The sequence below is a fragment of the Lepeophtheirus salmonis genome, chromosome 7 (genome assembly GCF_016086655.4).
Source record: "Lepeophtheirus salmonis chromosome 7, UVic_Lsal_1.4, whole genome shotgun sequence".
NCBI classification, from domain to species: domain Eukaryota; kingdom Metazoa; phylum Arthropoda; class Copepoda; order Siphonostomatoida; family Caligidae; genus Lepeophtheirus; species Lepeophtheirus salmonis.
In genome coordinates this window covers 24662735-24682413 of record NC_052137.2, presented here as the reverse complement: position 1 = coordinate 24682413, position 19679 = coordinate 24662735, and the positions used below count along the sequence as shown (strand labels likewise).

General features: G+C 32.6%; 1 protein-coding gene across 1 annotated transcript in view; it reads right to left on the bottom strand.

Annotated features, from left to right (window-relative positions):
- Positions 1 to 729: 729 nt before the first annotated feature.
- LOC121122101 (lachesin) overlaps positions 730 to 19679 on the bottom strand; it is a 62685-nt gene continuing 43735 nt past the window's right edge. The window contains exons 5-7 of the mRNA XM_040717111.2: positions 3981 to 4268; positions 3575 to 3922; positions 730 to 1365 (exon numbers count right to left, since the gene is read on the bottom strand). Of these exons, the coding sequence (XP_040573045.1) occupies positions 1292 to 1365; positions 3575 to 3922; positions 3981 to 4268 (710 nt within the window). The 3' untranslated portion in view covers positions 730 to 1291. The remainder of the gene's footprint in view (positions 1366 to 3574; positions 3923 to 3980; positions 4269 to 19679) is intronic.

Here is a 19679-nt window from a genome sequence, read left to right as displayed (position 1 = left end):
GTTGGAATTACTTCGATCTCAATACTCGATTCTGCTCCAAGGCCTTTCACTTGCAACTGACAAGCTAATGTTTATTGTTAGTGACGAAAATCGTGTGTATTTTGTGGAAATAAAAAAAGCAAACCAATAATCAACTTGGTAACCCTCACAATTTGAAGAATGTTTTGTAGGAGAGATGCTTAGATGTGATGACGTTTCATCAGATCAGCTGCAAGCAGCATTGACTAGAAAGGAGGGAGAGAAGCAAATAAGCAAGGACATAAGTAAGAATCACTCCAATGTTGATCCCCAATTCTACTCCGAGTTCAACAAGGTCCTAACAATTATAACTCCACGAAATAATTCTCAAGGTTACTCTCCGTCATTTAAAAGCCCACACGAATGGTCAATTAGGTTTGAATATACATAATTGAACGTAGTAGGAAATGAAGACACCTCTCAGGAGTTGAATAATAATAACAACAGCTCAGGAAAAGAAAATTCATCCTTCAGATTACCAATATCAAATAAACGGGCGAACTAAACAATAAAAACGATTTACATAACTAATCATTATTACTCTTGCACTTGTGATTACTGTAATCTAGGATGTTCTCTCTTCAATAACTAAATAATAATGAAAACAACTTTGGAAAATAAAGAAAACTCTTGATGATTAACATCCAGAAAAAAAGAAAACTCGCACGCATAAAGGACATACTTTATACAACTCTGCCCATTACCATCATACAAAGTACTAGAACTTTTATTTTCAAAAAACTTTGGGAAAATGACAAAACATTTTAATAGTGAAATTATTACAATAAATGTATATAGTATTATAATTTGTAAATATATTTGGTAATTATAATCAGATATAATAATCATATTTATAAGGTGTCCATTGCTATTCATAGTAATATTCAAGTAATTATATGTACATCAAGTATTAAAAAAACAACCATTCCCACGCCACTGCATAACAATCATTAATGAATATAAAACTTTTACAATAAACAGATCAATCGGAATATTACTAATGGGTTTCGTGAAAGGGAGTTTTATGATGACCTATGGGTCTCAGTTTAGGTTAGCATTATATTTCTACAAGAACAGAATGAGTTTTTTTTTTTTTTTTTTTTGAAGAGTAATATTTTTTTTTTCTAAATTTGATAATTACAAAAAACTTTGATTTGTAATCAAGGATATATTTATTTTTAAAAACTAACATAAGTAACGGGAAAAAATGTCTTTGAAATAATTAACAAAAAAAAAAAAGAAGATGTTTCTTTGTTATATGTTGCTAAAAAAACTAATTATGAATCAATGTTGAGATGCGAGAGTAAAACCATGACGTCATCCAAATGCAAATATATGAAAAATGATCTGAAAAAAAAATATATATATATATTTTGTATTTATTTATAAATCAAATTTGTTCATATGTGTAGTTATTGGAATAAAAGTATCATTTTGAAATAAATGCAAAAAAGTATATGCAAAAAACTAACTATATTTTATGCTAGCTATTAAATCCCATAACAATTTTCCTATGCATTTCACAAACTGTGTTAAAATAAACGAGGGAAAAAGTTAAGGGAAGAACACTCAATGCATTTGTATGTTGAAAAATGTAAAACAGTGAAGGTAAACTGTTCTTCAGTTTACCAACACATAAAGATAGAAGAGACCCTCATTTCTCAGATCCGGGTCGGTTTGGATCTATAAGGCTAAATACACGGGTAAATTTCTAGTACCCAAAATTTTGGATCCAGGTCCGAAACTAGAATTAGACGGATACTCGTCTCGAATTTTAACAGTATATTATTCGATTTTATTACTTAAATAAAATAGGATCCAACGATTGAGGTTCTATTTTTACTGATATTAATTCCGAAGCAATAAATAACCGAATATTATTACGATAAGAACAAACTTATTAGTTATTATTATAATGCTATTGGACACGTCATTACCTAATATATCTCGCAACCTCTCATTCAGAAAAAAAAAACAACAGAAAAAGGGTTAAAATCAGTTGGGGTTTGACCAAGTCTACCAGCTATGGAATTATCATTGAATAATGGTTAATAGGTCAAAAGTAAAAACTAATCCGTATACAACCGATCAATGTGAAGAGTACTGATTAGAGGAAAAGAAGGAGAACCTTGGACAGCTGTCGATGTATTTTTATTGTTTTAATCTTCCTTTAATTGGTTAGATGGAGTTGCACTAATTAAGTATAATTAAAAATTATAATATTACATTCACTCAAACTAATTTAGGAATCTTGTGTGAAGTCCATATACATAAAGAGTATTTCTTTTTCTAGGAATCACATAGGCGCGAACCTACGGGCATTGAGTTGAAGATAATAATTTTTCCCGAGCGCGTTGTCCATGAGCTACGGTGATTCCATTCAGTGTTCTGAACGTTGATTGTTTGAATTAGAATTACTTCCTTTTAAACTATTAACCATTCTCAATAATCATTGAACAATAGTTCCATAATGTAGAAAAATTAACTAAATACCAACTAATTTTTAATCATTATTTCTGGTTTTTTTTGGTGGAAAAGTTGTGTGATAAAATTAAGATAACGACGTGTGAGATAACGCCGTGGGGAATAACCAAGCGATCCAACTGCTTATGTAGATTTCGCTTCAGTCACTAATCAAGATAAATAGAGAGTATGTTCCATATATATATATATAATCTTTTTTTATAACTCGGATTAAGTATGAAGCAATACTTGTATAAGCTTTTTAAGATCCGGAAAATTTCTTGTATTTTTTAGCAACCCGTAAAAGTCCGGGTACCCGAAGCTGGTTTGGTCTCATATCTTTTCGGATTTACTTATACAATTCCCTGGTCCAAGACCCGTCCTATTTCTATCCGGACATTATTCTTTCTCTTTTTATTTTTAATTGGAGACTGCGATAGTGGACAGTTGAAATTTAATTATTGCAACCTTTAAATAATAAGAAAATAGCTTTGCTAAATGAAGCGAAGCGATGAGAAGAATATATAATACTATTTGAGTAGGAGCAGAGGGATTTATACTTTTTCGAGGTATTCTAGACGCAGTTGTCTGGGTATGAGCTCCGGTTAATATATCCACAAAGTTACATTTATGTAAAACAGTAAATTATGCCACATCTGACTCATTCTCAAGGTTACTACAGGTGGCACAATCGTTCTAAAGGATAATTGTTTCGGTGGTTAATTAAAATCAGCAACGTTGTCGCTGAACGATCATCCACTTCAAGTTGGAAGCATCCACCACTGTCCCTATCGACAATTACAAATTCAATTATAGACATCCGGGATCAACCTCTCAGTCCACATATCCCTCCACCCCTAGAGTACTCCATAAGAGACAAACTTGCAATTAATGAGACCTTTAATTAACTTTTATGATCCTAAGATATATATTTATATATTTTTTTATGGGGATCAGAGGCTTGTTTTTCGGAAAAATATTTCAAAAATGAAATTACAAATATTAAATTTTTTCGGATATTTGGAGATTGGGGAGAGGGGGCTACAGCCCTCTGCAGACACACTTGATTTTTATACTTATATCCTCTAATTACCTAAAACTTTGGCGAGTGTAGTTGCTCCATTTTTAAAATTAGAACTAATACCAGAGTGACCATTTCCAAAGAGATCAGATTCATAGGAGAAATATCGATTTTGTGAATTACTCTCCTCACTTAAATCCCGAGCCTTTCCATTACTTTTACTTGGATCCCGTCCATCCTCATTTCCAGGACGATACCCTTTATCGCTCGTATACAAATCCCCTTCTCCTCCCACCCCCTCTTCATCTTCTCCCTCTCTCCGTTCATTGATGACGTCATTCCCATAAGCATCTTGGTAGAGGGGATAGCCGGAGTCAGGCTTTGTGGTTTCAACCGGCACTTCCGTGGGCGTTTCCAATTCTAAGGAGTAGATTAATAAGCCTATACTTGATTTAAAAAAAAGAAGAAGAAAACGTACCGTACAACATGATTGATCCCTCTGTTTCTCCCAGGGAGTTTTTAGTAATGCATTTGTAGGGACCAAAGTCCTCTTTTTGCAGATTTTTTATATGTAGTCTGGAGTCCAACTTGTACTCTGAATGTATTTGCTCTTCTGAGCGAAAGCGTGGCGTGTCCAAAACCATGACTCCATCAAATACCCAATAGGAAATGGCTTTGGGAGAGGACTCTGTGTGACACTCTAGTTTAACATCTGTGCCGAGAGGAGCACCTACAAGTTGATTAGGGATCCATATCATGGGAGGAACTACATAATATATGATAAATAAAAAGAGATATTATTATAAGACTTTAGGTTTTGTAACCCTCATAAAATATCACATACATCCATATACATAGAATGAATGAAAGAGGTCCCAAGGAATAAAGAAAGAACACATTGGGGGTAATAAGACAATAAAGAAAACGCTTAAGAAAGGACATACTGAAACACAAGACTCTTATGTACGTAGTAATATTATACACATATCTTTTCTTTACATATGAATAATTTAGTAAGGAGAATGATAAAAAAAAAAACATATACAATATACAACACAGATATATAAATATATGGTTCCTCATACAGACACACGTAGTCGGGGTAAGATATATGTATGTACATTTGGTGAGGTGTGCGTTGTTCCTTTGGGGACTCCACCCAAGTTGAATACCCCGGATTTTATTTCCTTATTATTTCACACGAAATGAGCTGCTAGTTTATAATATGCTCTACATATTTTGTGTTGGTACATTCTAACGGGTGGATCGTAGGTTTTCACCAATCTAAAGCCTTAATAATAATATAAAGAGTTGACAGAAGTTGGTTATTTGTACATTGCATTTTGACAACTCTACATAACAGGCATTTCTACAACCACATGGAATAAAATTTAGGAAAAAGCTCTGATACGTATTTGATTCGATTTGGAGGTCAGTGTAGTGTTTCTGATCGTTTGAGTATTCAAATGAGTTCCTTGGGCCAAGTATATATATATATATATTTTGTTTCAAAATGAAAAATCAGGATTATATTCTTACGTATCACTTGAGATAAGGAGCTTGAATTAAATTTTGGGATTCGGCGGCAACATAACTTTGAAATTAAAACATCTTGAATCATCCTAAGAAAGGTGATACCCTAGTAAACACGCTTAAATAACTTTTTTGAACAAGTAGACCTTTTATGTGATCTTAGAGTTTTAATATAACCTTAAAACTATCTTTTTTTAATGGAAAATATTATCTGGATACTGTTCAAAGTATAAAAAAGGTTTAATGACCCCAAAATCCAAGAGTTTTTCTTATTATTTTGAAAAAAGACCATAAAACCACGGATTTAGGGTTGAAAAAGTAATTTTCGGGGTAGGGGCGGCGGATTTTAAGTTTTTTCACCAAAATACTATTAAGATATGTAGTCATTAGAAAAGTTGGGATATAATTTAATTTGCTACTTATAGTATATTTTATGAGAATATCATCCATCGTATGGCTAGTATTGTCTCGGTCCTTAGTCAGGACTGAAGACTCCAGGCCAGTACATTTCAGTCTTGGACCGGACAAGTTCAGTTCTAAAAACTTATAAAGTTATATACTTGATGACGTCACTCAACTTTATTTATTACTCTTTTTAATCATTTCTAGTACTGAGAGTCCTAAGGACCGGTCCCAATACTAAACTGGACTCAATCGAATAAATAAGGAGCTATACAACACTATATAGAGGTATTGCTGTGTCTGTCTTTATTTATTCTGTCCAGTCCAGTATTAGGAGGAGTGCTATCTGTCCACAGGACTGTCAGTTTCAGTCAAAGTTTTATAAAGGCATATAAGATATATGAGATATGTATTAGGATCATTGCACGTATCTTTCAAAAAATATTCATGTTTTCATTGTAAACAAGCTTACTATATTTTTATTCAATTATTCGGGTCAATTATAAGGTCATTCGGAAAAAAGGTTCTTGACAAAGTGGCGAAACACAAACAATAATATCCCCATGATTTCGTATAATGGGCAAAACCGTATTAACAGCCTTGATCAATATATCGACCCAGGCGGTTTTTAGAGGAACTAAAAGACCACTTAAACTTTTGTGAGACTTTTTGTGTACTATTTTTTAAGATCGGTCAATTTCATTCTGTTGGCATTCGTTTGAACAGAGGAATCGGTCAGAGAGGTTATGGTTACTGTCTTTAGGATTTAGAATAATCCTCATCGACTATCTGGATAAGGATAAAACTATTACCGGGGTAAATTATTCATCTTTATTGTACTGTTTGAAAACAAAACTCCAAGAAAAATGCCTACGATTGACCTACAAAAAAGTCATTTTCCATCACGACAATGCACCAGCAAACACACCTCATCAGCTGTGGTCGCAAAATAAATGGAAATAGTGTTCTAACTCGAGATGCCTACAGCACTAGCAATCTCACCCACCTTCACTTTTCTATCATCCATAACCATTGATTTATCAATTATTCCTTGAGTAGTTACTTCAACAAGGCAACCAGAACGGTTAACGTCACTTGTGCCCATATGGGCACTCCAAAATTTTTGAAACCACTTATAAACTGTTCTAATCGACTTGTTAAGTGTCTCCATAATGTTTATCAAGTTTTTTTTTAAGTCTCCATAGGCGTTTTGCCTTTCATAAAGTAGTGTTTAATCAACACACAAAATTCTTTTTCTTCTATTTTTTTAATAATCCCTCCACTTCCTCGTTTTAAACGAATGCCGTATAGAAAGAAATAGACTGATCTAGCTGAAAGTTGGTCTGTGCTCTTCTAAGAGATGCTACTTACTAAACATAACCTCGATACGTGTCAGTAGTGCCATCTTTCGGACCTTTCACATACTTTTCAAACGACCCTCAAAACTATATCCTTGGATGATAAGGTAGATCACTGATTCTTGGTTAAATATTCGGGTCGACATCGTTTGAATCTCAGGAAATGACATAATTTAAACTTTTGATCTAAGCAAGAATATTTTTTAAAAAATGAAGAAAATCTTATCAATACACTCTTCACTTTATATTGGTCCAAAGTTTTTGGGGCAGAACTTACGACTAACCCTGTACAAAGTACACTTGGAATTATTCCTTCTCTATCCAGTTTTTTGTAACATACAAAGATAACATTTGGTTGTTATCTTTGTACTTAGTAAAGACCTCTTCATGTTTACGATTCTGCCTGTTTTTTGTTTTGTTTTTTCAAGTCGACTGACTTCCCCTTCCTTGAATGTAATTAATTAATTGCTACTTGCAATCAGGACTATTTACACCCCCCGTGGAGTATTTTAGTCGGAGAAAAATAGGATGTCACACGTTAAGGTTGTGACTTGAAAAAATTGCAATGAAGGTCAAAAAACTGTCATTGAAAAAATAAAATAAAATATTATGTTATAACAAAAATGTCATTCGATCAAAAATGAATACATTTCATTTTTTCTTTGAGAATTTGGAAAGGGGCAATCTTTTTTTTTAATGACACATCATATCAGATGTGTAGTGCGTTAAAATCAAAGTTATATTGAACAAAATAATTTTTTACTTCATACAATCATACAGGCCAATATTTAATGGACATATTTCAGTCAATTATAATCTTATTACTCAAATTTGTGGGATACTTTAGAACGGAAACTGTGCCTTAAAGTACATAATTTTGCCTCAAGGATATTTCTCCTTAATATATAAATAAATATGATTTATACCTCGTCTTAGTGAATTTTTGGTCAAAATTAATGTTTTCTTGGTTTTTGTGAATCAAAATATGTATTGTTCATTACTGTAAAACCCATTAATGTTTGGTTTCTGTTGAAACAAATGATGGAATCATGCCCAAAATTTCAATGTATATACATAGTAGAGAAGCTGTTGCGTTAACTTCAAAAGGAAATTTCAAAGAACGACAGTCAAAATAAAAATAAGGAATCATTTTCTTACATATGTGATGCGTCAATATAAAAACAATCCCAAACAAAAATCAAGAATAGAAGAAAATCCTCATTAATTGTTTCACTTCATAAATAACACATGGCTGAAAAGTCCGTGGATTAACAAAGAAAAATCTTTTTTTTTATTTAAATTCGCTTTTTTAAGCCAGTGCTTAGCTTAAATTGAATTTTTTCCGATCAGTCTAAAATTAAAGCACAAAATTGTTTTTGATCCATTGTTTCGGAAAAAACAAAAGTAACGACACATTTAGCACAATTACTCACAAAATAAAGAACAGATTGTCGTAAAATTTGACAGCTGTCTTTTGAAGGTTGATACTAAATCAATAATGAGGTGAATTAAAAAATAATAGCCCCATCTATGTGCAAAGCCCGGACTTTTCAGACCATGTGTTATATACAATCAACCCAATATTTTATAAAGATATTTTAGTCAATTATATGCTGATTATTCAAATTTGGTGGAATATACTCACGAATATAGGATATGGTTTCGTACCTTTATTTTGATTTAATAGGCTTATATTATTATGAAATTATCATTTCTTATTTATTGCAGTGATCAATTTTGGCTACCTTAAGGTCAATTTGTAGGTTCCTCCAAAGTGTTAATGCGCATAATGTCTTGATAAAAATGGAGAATAATTCAAATAAATGTACAAACGTAATCCACATTACATTTTGAGCAAACACATTCTGGCCTGCTTTTGTGTTTACGATCCGCCACACATCAATTGATAGGGCTTTGTATTGTACCCTATATGGCCCCTTTCGGCCATAAAGTCGATACATTTCATATCATATTATTATAACGATCAATTTTAGCTACTTTAGAGTGGCATCCGCAGGGGGTTGGCTCGAGGGTCTATAGCCCCCCTTCCCCAAAAAAAAAATCCAAGAAATATCAATTTTCAATTTACTTTTCCAAAAATTCAAATTTTCTGTGAAAAAATATAAACTTTTGAAATTTTTCTATCTAAAATTTATAATTTTTATTTTTTATTTTGTGGTTAGGTATGGATTTTTTGAAATTTCTTACAAAACATTTGATTTTTTGTGAGTAACTGTAGATATAAAATTTAATTCTTGAAATGTTTTTCTAAAAAAGTTTATTTTTTAAACAGTTTAGAAATTTAGAAATTCCTTTTCCATAAAAAATAATTTTGGAATTTTTTTACAAAAATTAAATTTTTTATAAACAGCTGTGTGGATTTGTGAAATTCATCTCAAAAAATATTATTTTTTTGTAATCATAATTAGATTTTTGAAATTAAAAAAAAATATATATATATATTCCTGCAGACGCCGTTGCTTTAAGATTGCAATTTTCGACGCCACCAAAGGATTAATAAGAATCATTGGCTGATAAAAACTGACAATAATTCGTATAAGAATACAAAAGTAATCCTCACATAATTTTCAAAAAAAAAATCATTCTAGTTTGGTTTTATGTTGTTGACAGAACTAGAGATAGGACGGGTATAAGATCTGGTTCGAATTACCCTCGGCTGAAGTAGCAAGAGCCTCCGCATGGGTTGGCGTGAGGGACTGTAGCCCAAACAACAATTAAGTTTTTTTCTTTTTACTTTAAAATTTAATATTTGAAATTTAGTTTAATTAAAATTTTTTCCCCCAAAAATTACATTTTCTTTAAAAGCTATGGATTTTTGGAAATTTTTATTTGGAATATAATTTTTGTAATTTTTTTACAGAAAATTTAGTTTTTAATAAAGGGCTTTGGATTTTTGAATTTTTTTTGTAAATAGCTGCAGATTTTTGAAATTCTTACCAAAAAATTTAATATTTAAAACTTATTTTTTGAATTTTGTTTCCAACAAATAAATTTCTGGAAACAACTGTGGTTAGTTAAAATCTTTTTACAAAAAGTTTAATTTTTTGAGAATTACTATGGATTTTTGAAATTTTTTTCGAAAAAATTTACCATTTAATATTTTTCACCTAGAAATTTAAAAAAATATTTTTATTTTCTTAAATCCAAAAAACAAGGCACTCCTCCTCCCTCCCCCCTCCAAAAGAGTGCTATGGACATCTTAAGAATAATAATTAAACTTGTAATATCCGAAATCCGAACTGACTTCAGATTCAGGAACTTTTACAGATTATAATAAAGAACTGAGGGATTTTTTGGATCTTAAAAACTTTTTGTTATTCCTTAATACTTATTCCTAGTTATAAAAAAACGATATTAACTATATCGAACGTGTCATTTCTATTTATCTTGATTAGTGCTTGGAGCCACATTTACATAAACAATTGGATTGCTTGGTTATTCTACCTGACTAACAAAAATCCATACTGTATTTGGTTATCAGCTGTCGATTTTTCTTCTTTTTCCCCCTAAGTATTGACCTTAATAATGATTGGATTGATAGGAATTAATTTTTATTAATTTGTGATCAATTATCAACTATTATTCAATAATAATTTCATAGTTGGAAAAATTACTGATTTTGGGCTTTTTTTCTGTGAGATATTATTTAGTGCCCAATTTTATATAACATTAATTCCAATAACTATGTTCTAATAGTAATAACATTGAATTATATATTGTTTTGACATCAGCAATGAGTGCTGATGAAAATCTTTTGTAGGATGGCCATACTAAAAAAAAACCCAAAATGTACATGGTTATCCTGACAATTTGAAGAATGTTTAGGAGGAGATATAGAATAATGCTCATGACGTTTAATTAGATAAGCTACAATCAGCTGTGACAAGGAATAAAGGAGAAAATGATCTAAACAAGGACATTTGCTAAAATTACTTTGATGTCGATCCCCAATTCTGCTCTAAGTCTAACAAGAACTTATAATTATAACTCTGAATAAATCCTCTGGGTTACGCTCCGTCTTTTATGAGCACACACGAATGTTCAATCAGGTTTTGAATATAATTGAACTTATTGAGGAAAGGAAGTTCACTACTCAGGAATTAAATTATAATGACAACTTCTAAGGAAAAGAAAATTCAAAAAAACGGGCCAGCTAAAAAAATCATCACGGGTATTGAGTAAAAATATGATTTTAATCAAAATACTATTGTATAATGCCCGAACTTTGTTTCAAATACCTACTCATAAAACTCGAGATTCGGTCCAAACCGACCCAGATCCCCAAAAAATGATTTTCTTTGAACGGAAGGCCCGGAAAATTTATTTAAAATCTCCTGAACGAAAAATACCGCCCCTCATTCAGCCATTGAAAAGAAACAGAAAATATTTCATTTCATTTTTTAAATAGAAATATAAATTCTTATTTTAATGTTTACTGATGATCCTTTGTTTTAGTGGTTTTTTTTTCTTTTTCATGGGTGGTAACCTTAGAAAATAACATATTATGACAAACAACAATAGCAGTAAGAAAAAAAGAGCCTTTGATTAATTGCAAAGGATCAACCATCCCTCTCATCTCCATACATACATAATATTCTTATTCAAAGAAACCCGTTGTAATTTTTCATTTTATTTCATATACGTTTATAAATGGGCTGTATAAGGGTATTATAACCCTTACTATAAGCACAATATACCTTAAAGAGAGTACTTTCCTACATTTATCATCTCTATTTATCAGTTCTTTAATCATGATAAAGTAAGTTTTCATATTGCATTATGAATCATTTCAAAGAAATGAAACTTTATACATTATTTAAAGGTCAATTTGATTGACAAAAAGTCACATAACCTCATATCTGCTGGGCCAGGGAGCATATTTCCTTCCCAATTGAGTCATAGCGGACGCAACAACTTCCGCGATCTGTCTGAGACATGATAAAGTATTTGGACCAGGTACGTCCAAATAGCAGGAGATCAGTTTTGATATTTAATAACTCATTTTTCAAATGCTGAAATGTTTGTGTATCAATTTATATTTACTTTTGTTTTCATCTACATATATAGTTCTTTCATGTCGAAAAATGGCACTGAATCGTAGTTATATCTTGAAAACTGGATCTTTTAAAAAATGGCTTTAAAGGCCAAACCAATATCTTTTGAAAGATTTAATGGTCATATTCGTGTTCTACGGCTTAAATAACAATAATAAATGGGGTTCAGTCTGCGGTCCAAAATGCTGTTGCATGCTTTAATTGATAATTATAATGCGTGAGTATTTTGGGTTGATTCTAGTCCTTGTTCCAAGTAATAGTTGGAACTTATTTCTATGATATATGGGAGAAAAAATTGTCTAAAGGGTTTTAAGAATGTTTCAAGAGAGGTATATGTTAACACGTGAGCGTCTTTGTGGGCATGAATACTATTTTTTCAAGTACAACAGCAATATCGATCCACTCCCCCTTATTCGTCAAGTCACGATAACGCCTCTTCTTCCAACTCTTCATCTCTATTCAATTTTCGAAACACCTAACATGATCTATTGAATTTGCCGAGTAGAGGTCTTCATAGAAGAAGGTGTCAGCCTCCTTGTACAATCCATTCTCGTTCCGAAGATATGATGTAGTTATATATATCAATATGTGTGTTTGAACGGTTTGATTTTCAATTTTTTCGAGTATCTATTACTGGTGGAGTGGAAAAGTTGCCTTGGAGTATGAAAATTACCTACACAAAATTGCATTGTCCTATGAGGTAATCTTTAGATCGCACATTTGGATAAAATTATAAAAAATGCCAAAAACTCTTTACTCAGTGAATGTAGATACAAATAATAATTTTGCATTAAATAATTTTGATAGACGTTTTCCTAATCTATAAAAAGTTTTTACTTCTAAAATTGTCTTATTCAGCAAAAAAAGAGAGGAAAGTTAGAAAAATTTGATGATCCGCGTTATGGTGCATATCATTTTTTTACATTTTCAGAAAGGAAATATCAAATTTTTCTTATGTTATTCTCTGTTTTTGCTCGAAAAGATAGCTCCAGAAAATAACTTTATTAATATCTTTTATAGACTAGAATAATATCAATCATCATTTTTTATGTCAAATAAGGTTAAATACTGTATTTCAATCATCATTGACGGAGTAACAAAGGTATATCCCATTTCAAACTTTGAACAAGATATGCTACCAAAGATGACATCGTAGGAAAATAAAATATTGCATAGGTTATTTCCTTAATAAATCCCAAATTTTCCGAACTAGTTGTAATCGAAAAAAAGTTGAAAAGCAAACAGGCCTTATGTGTATGGTAATTTATGCATGTGCTATTGGGATATATAAATAAAAAAAAGGAACTAAGAACGTTTAAAATTGTTGTTGTTGGAAAGTTCCGTCCTTTAAAACATTTTTTTACTTCCTTGAGTATCATTTATTACTGATGCATTCATATACCGCATTATATGCAAAGCATATATCATAAACACTTTAAACCGAGTGATTCTTCATTTAATATGTATTCAAAGTTTAATATCATGAATTATACAGAATCCTACAGTTGAGCCCAAAACTAGTCTTACCCTCACAAAAATGTCAAAAAAAACATAATTATATGTTCATGTTGGATCTGTAAACTCCTTTAGAATATCCCTAGTCAATCAAAAACTACTCGTAACTAAAAAAAAATTAAATAATTTATTCATTTTTCGGATTAAATGAACAAAATATAATTTTTGGCGTTTGATAAGTATTCATACCCAAAAAGCAAAATAGCTTAATACTTTGTCAAATGGGCTCTGAATTTCTTCAAATATTCAATACGCATGGAATAAGTCATTACTAAATTACGGCAAACATTAGGATCGATTTTTGCCCACTTTTTTTGACAAAATCTCCAAAGGTAATCGAAATTTGTTGGATATCTCTTCCACACTGCTTTTCTTAATGCATTTCAAGAATACCGATGTATTCTTCCTTAGTCATGGTGCCATCAATTTTGTGAAGTTCTCCAGTTCCCTTGGCAGCCCAACTCATTATGCTTCCACTACCGTGCTTCACTATTGAAATAGGATTTTTAGGGTTGAAGATTGGCCCTTCAAATGTGTTGTTAGCTGTCCATTTTTCTCCATCTTTTAGTTCTTATCAGTGTTGAATTTGAATGAGTTATTGTTCAGTTAAAAACAATTCCCAACAATTAATTATTGAATAATAGTTCTATTTAATTTTGCTGTATCCATTATCATCTCTTTCAAATTTTGTCACGTGACATATTTGGCGCCATTTTTTATTTATAAATTATAGGGTTGAACATTTTTTTATGTTCCTTTAAGTGGTTAGATGGAGTTGCACTGATTAAGTATAAGTAAACATTATATTATAATAAATCCTCTATATAACTTAGGAATCTTGTGTGAACTCCTTAAAGATATTTTTTTTTCTAGAGGATTCATTGGGGTGCAAACCTACGCACATTGAGTTGAATAGAATAATTTATCCCGAGGGCGTTGTCCATGAGTTACATTGATTGGTTTGAACTTAACCTTTAGTGTTGCGTCTCAGTATAGATCAGAAAAAACAAGGAAATAGCGAGGAAATAAAGAAATAATAGTATTAATAAGGAGTAATGAGTGTCGAATTCAAATCATGACCTTATTTGGAAAGTACTAATTGAATATTGATAGTTGAATGATATTAACGTAATTTGACACGCTCAGACAACTAGTATGGGCTTAGAGTAGACACATCTACTGCACAAAGTAAACCTCACTAACACAAAAATATGGAGTGTATTTTGTGGTCAGATGTCGATGTTTCTATTTTCCCCCTAATCAGTGTTCTGAACGTTGATTGGTTGAATTAGAATTAGCTATAGTTCAGTTGTGAACACTTTTCAGAAATTATGGAATAATAATAAATCCACAGTTGTGATGATCTTGGGCCCTTTTCCTGTTTTTCGTACGAAAGGTTACCTGATGCAATAAAGTTAACGACGTGGATCAGCTGACAAAAAATCTGGAGTTGATTTTCATGCCAGTGTATTCTATTCAACTATAATTCATCATGTAATATGTGAAGTAAAAAGTTTAGAGCGGTTTTTTTTTGTATCCCTCAAGATACTTAGGAAGCTCTTCTAAGTACATGGCCATTGCTTCTTCAGCTTTCCTGTTACAGAAATGTCTTCAATTCCAGCCATATCTTCGATCTTAATAAAACAGTCATCTAGCAGGCGAAAGTTAGCAAAGATATTATTCTCTATTAGTCGTTTCCGTAAGGATAACTTTTTTTAAATGCTTCCAGGTTTTCTTCAGCTTCCATGATGTTGACCCTCCCTGCATCTGTCGATTGAGAGGATTGAGAGCTTCGAGAATATCTACCGTGTACGCCAAAGTGAGAGTGAACAGAGAATTTTCAAAGTAATCTGCGTAACAATTATCCTAATTCCACACGCATGGCAAGAAACCCGATTCAGCAACTTTCTCCTCGATAACCGCTCGTTAGAATGGTACAAAAGTAAGTCGATTTCCAGATTCATTTCCTTACACAGGTCCTTGAAGATATCCTGCTTAATACTTGTGCTACATTTGGAGGCCAGGTTTTGGATGCCACTACAGAACACACTGCGTAATAATTATATGTGGTGCATCATATTTTACCAGCGCTCCAAAACCAGAGTATAGCCGACCATGGCTAAAGCTCTGCCCTGAAAAAACTGCAGAAACCATATTCCAAGAGTGGATGACTTCTGGAGAGAGAGAAAAATCTCTCTCATCAGAAGTCATCCACGAGTTTCTTCATATCGAATGCCTTGGTTGTTGTTGTAAGAGGCTTACAGAATAAATAAAAACTTCCTTTAATCACGTCTTCTTTCATATAGGAGACAAATACAGCAAGCTGGCTTAGATTGAAAATGTAAGTAGTTTCATCAAGTTAGAGGCTGAATTTTGCAGGGCTTGAAGTCAGATTTGCAACTACTTGAGCCAAGATGTGATTGGTCATGTTGTTTATTCTGCTTCTGATCGTATCATTTGAAAGATGAATTTGTGATAACCTATCTTCAGCAGCTTTTTCCCGGTTGATATTCGCCATCTTCAATACAGCCGGTTTTACAAGTGTTTCACCAATGGTGAGTGGTTTACCCTCCTAGGCGATGAGGTAGACAACTTTGTACGAAGCTGTTAAGATTGGATTGTCGATGGATACAAAGCCAAGAACAGGCAGAGAAGCCTTTTCATCAAATCTGGCTCTCTTGACTTTGAATTCAGCAAGAGTTGTGTTCTTGTATTCTCATCTACATGCAGCTTTAGAAAGTGTTCCTTCAGTTTTACTGGTGCTAGACTAGAATTGCTCAACTTGACAGTACAAATCATGCATTGAGTACGCTAACTCCCCTCTCTAATCACGGGAATCCATATTGTACGTCTTCGTCAATTCGTCAAACCACTTCTTTTTTTTTTGCTTGACATAGTTAGTATGAAGGGATTGAAAGAAAATAACAAATGACGTACAATAACTCGACCCACACATACATAAATCTGAGTTATGCTTTCACTGTTGCAGTACACTCACAATGAAAGCAAGTCACCCGATCGACAGTGGCGTCAGTGGATACAGGGGGCTTGTCGAACCCCTGAGAGTATCTCACCGAATCCTCTGGGGTTCGATCGAACCCAGGTTAAGGACCACTGATTTAGAGGATTCCAAACGGTTTTCTGGCTAATCTTCAGTTCCTAGGCAATAGAATAAGTTCTCACATGCCGTTCCAACTAGGCGATTTCTATTATTGTATTGACATGTTCAACGTTTTGGTAGGAATTGATTCACCTTGCCTGAGATTATTGGTTAGTGCATGTCACAATTTAGCCTAAATTTGTAATTTAAGCTAATTATTACCAATTTCAAATGCATTTATGTTTATTTTACTATTGATACTAGATCATTTTTCCAGGCCTTTTTTTTTTTTGAGAATCTCGGATTGTATATATTTGATCACTTTTCTTAAAAAAATATAAAAACCATATTTTTTAGATAACCTTTTTTTATAAAATACATGATTTTCCCCCCCCTCTTTATAAGTTTTTAAAATGTATTTTTAATTCTTAGTATAGAATGAGGCTGTACCCACGCTCTCCCCTCCTACTCAAGCCTTGGTATTCGATAATTTTAAAGCAAAGTATTAGATATTTAGTTAGAGGTCTATAATTATAGTACCAATATGTATTTACCTTACCTTTATCAAAATATGAAATATATCGTAAAAAGAACAGAAAAACAGATCTGTCAGATACTAAAGGATACTTTTCAGAGAGCAATCCTGTCTCCTTTCTTCTCCCTAGTGATATTTAATGTACAGGAAGCGGGGATCAAATTGTCGCCTACTTTAAACCTTGATAACTTGAAGACGACATTATCAAATAACAAACCGGTTACCAAATAGGAAAGCTATTCTTGTCAGCAGACGATACGTAGTTCAGTTAGCATCATGCCGTCATCATATGAGGAGATAAAGAGCTATAAGCGGAACGAGGAGCTTTCGAGGTCCGCCGTAGTCATCGCATTGGTTAATAATGGAGGTGAAATCTCCAATTCAACGATTGCTTCAACCTTAGGAGTGAATTTACAGACTGTTCAGCATATCTGTAAGAAGCTAGTGGACACCTGAGATGTTGATGCCACCATATAGAGGGCACCCAAGGAGAAGGGCGCCGACAGGAAGGTCAGGGACACCGACTTTGTCGACAAGGTGAAGAAGATGGTTGTTATGGAGAAGGTGGTTCTGCCCTGGATCCAAGGGGTGGCCGGAGACAGACCCTGGGTGTGGCAACAGGACTCAGCACCCTCCCATGTGTCCAAAACCTATATGCAGTGGTTAAACGAGAACTGTTATGGCGTCGTAACCAAGGATTTGTTGCCTCCTAACTCTCCCGACCTTAATCCTTTGGACTATTTTGTCTGGGGCTATGTCGAGAGACATAGCCCCAGACATCCCCATAGCACCAAGACCAGCCTGATAGACTCCATCAAGGAGGTATTCGGCAACATTTTATAAGTAGTTTTAGTTAATAAAAACGAATAACATTTGATTGAAAAATGTTTGTTTTTAAAGATAAATTATTACCTTAGTTTCATTATTTATTACATCACTCATCAATGTTAGTTTTTATACGTTTAGAATCATACAGCTCCATTAATATTATAAATAAATTTATTAAATTTTAATTCATGATCTAAAAAACTTTATTAACTGAAAAATAATTAATGTTATTGTGTATAGTTTCAATCAGCAGTCACGTTGTTACTTTTACTGTATTAGTCCGAAAAGAAACAGAAAAAACGCCCAAAATCAATTGGTTTTCCTGTAAAGCCAATTCTTCTCAACTATGTAATTATTATACAATAATTTTTAGGAATTGTTCAGAGCTTAAAAGGAGCTAAATCTTATTCAACCAATCACGATCAGAAAACTGATAAACAGTTCAACTAATTGGGAGCATTTCGGTCATGTTAATAAAAAGAAAACAAAAATGAAAATGGTAAGCCGGACAATTTGAATGACTGTTTTAGAGAAGAGCGGCTTAGCTCTCATGACGTTTAATTAGATAAGCTACAATCAGTTGTGAAGAGGTATGAGGAGGAGAAAGAAACAAACCTTGACATTTGCAATAATTACTCTGATGTCGATCATCAATTCTACTCTAGGCCAACAAAGACTTACAATTATAACTCTTCAACAAATACTGCCTGTTATTTCCCGTCTTTTTTGAGCCCACTGTAAGTTGCAATCCAGTTTTTTATGTAGGTAAAAGAAAAGGAATTTCACTCCTGCAATGCAAGTGATTTTCATCTCTAACTGACAAGGGAAAAAAAAGTAAAACCATCGACAGCTGACAACAAAATACTCTGTCTATTTTTGTGTTAGTAAGGTAACGTTCTGTAGATTGAGGGATTAATTAATGACGATAATTATCTATTGTGTAGTATTAAATTTTTTTTGAGAATACATTGTAGATTTAAGTTTAAAATGAATTTGTTTTTTCTTTGAAAAAAAAAAAAAAAAAAAAGAATTTAATACCCCATATTTTGTGTTGTATAAGTGAGATTGGTGTACGCTAGATGGGGTTAGAAAGATAATATTTTCTACTAAAATAAATTATTTGATAGTTTTGTGATTATTTGACTTATTATTGTTTGAGTGGTCGTCAAAAATAGACACTAACAAAGAGAAACTACGCCAATTTGACTGGTTTTTGAACTTTTAACTTATCTACTTTTCAATTATCAATTGGTCTACGCATCGTAGTGCAGTGATATTTATCCTTCTCTTTCAAAAGCTAGAAAGTATCACTTCGTTTTTTTTTTTTTTTTTTTCACTTTTTCTTCAAACAAGGCGATAACGCAATCCAGAAGGCTGAAAATATAAATATATTGATATTATAACTGCCAATTACGTGTAATTTTGGTTTCGTGGACTTTGTTTCGGTAATTTTGATGTCAAAGATACAGCACGCTCTGAAAGCCCAATTGCCGAAAATAGGGGGTAAAATAACGGAAATCATCGAGTCCGACTGTCATGTAAGCATTCTATTGATTGCCAACGAGATAAACATTACGGAAGGGGTTGGGTAGTGGGTCAATTAAAATCATGACGAGCAGCTATCAGTTGAAGGAAATAAACACAACTCCAGTCCATAATTAGCGATAACAGCGATCATGGCCTTCCTTTATAACATTCTTTAAATCCTCAGGGTTACCAAATTGATTTTCTGGGTTTTTTTACATTCTGGGAGGTCATATTTCTTTTAGCTCTAGCTGTGATTCATTAAAGACTTGACTCACATGAGAGTTCTACGCCTTTGAAGATTTGA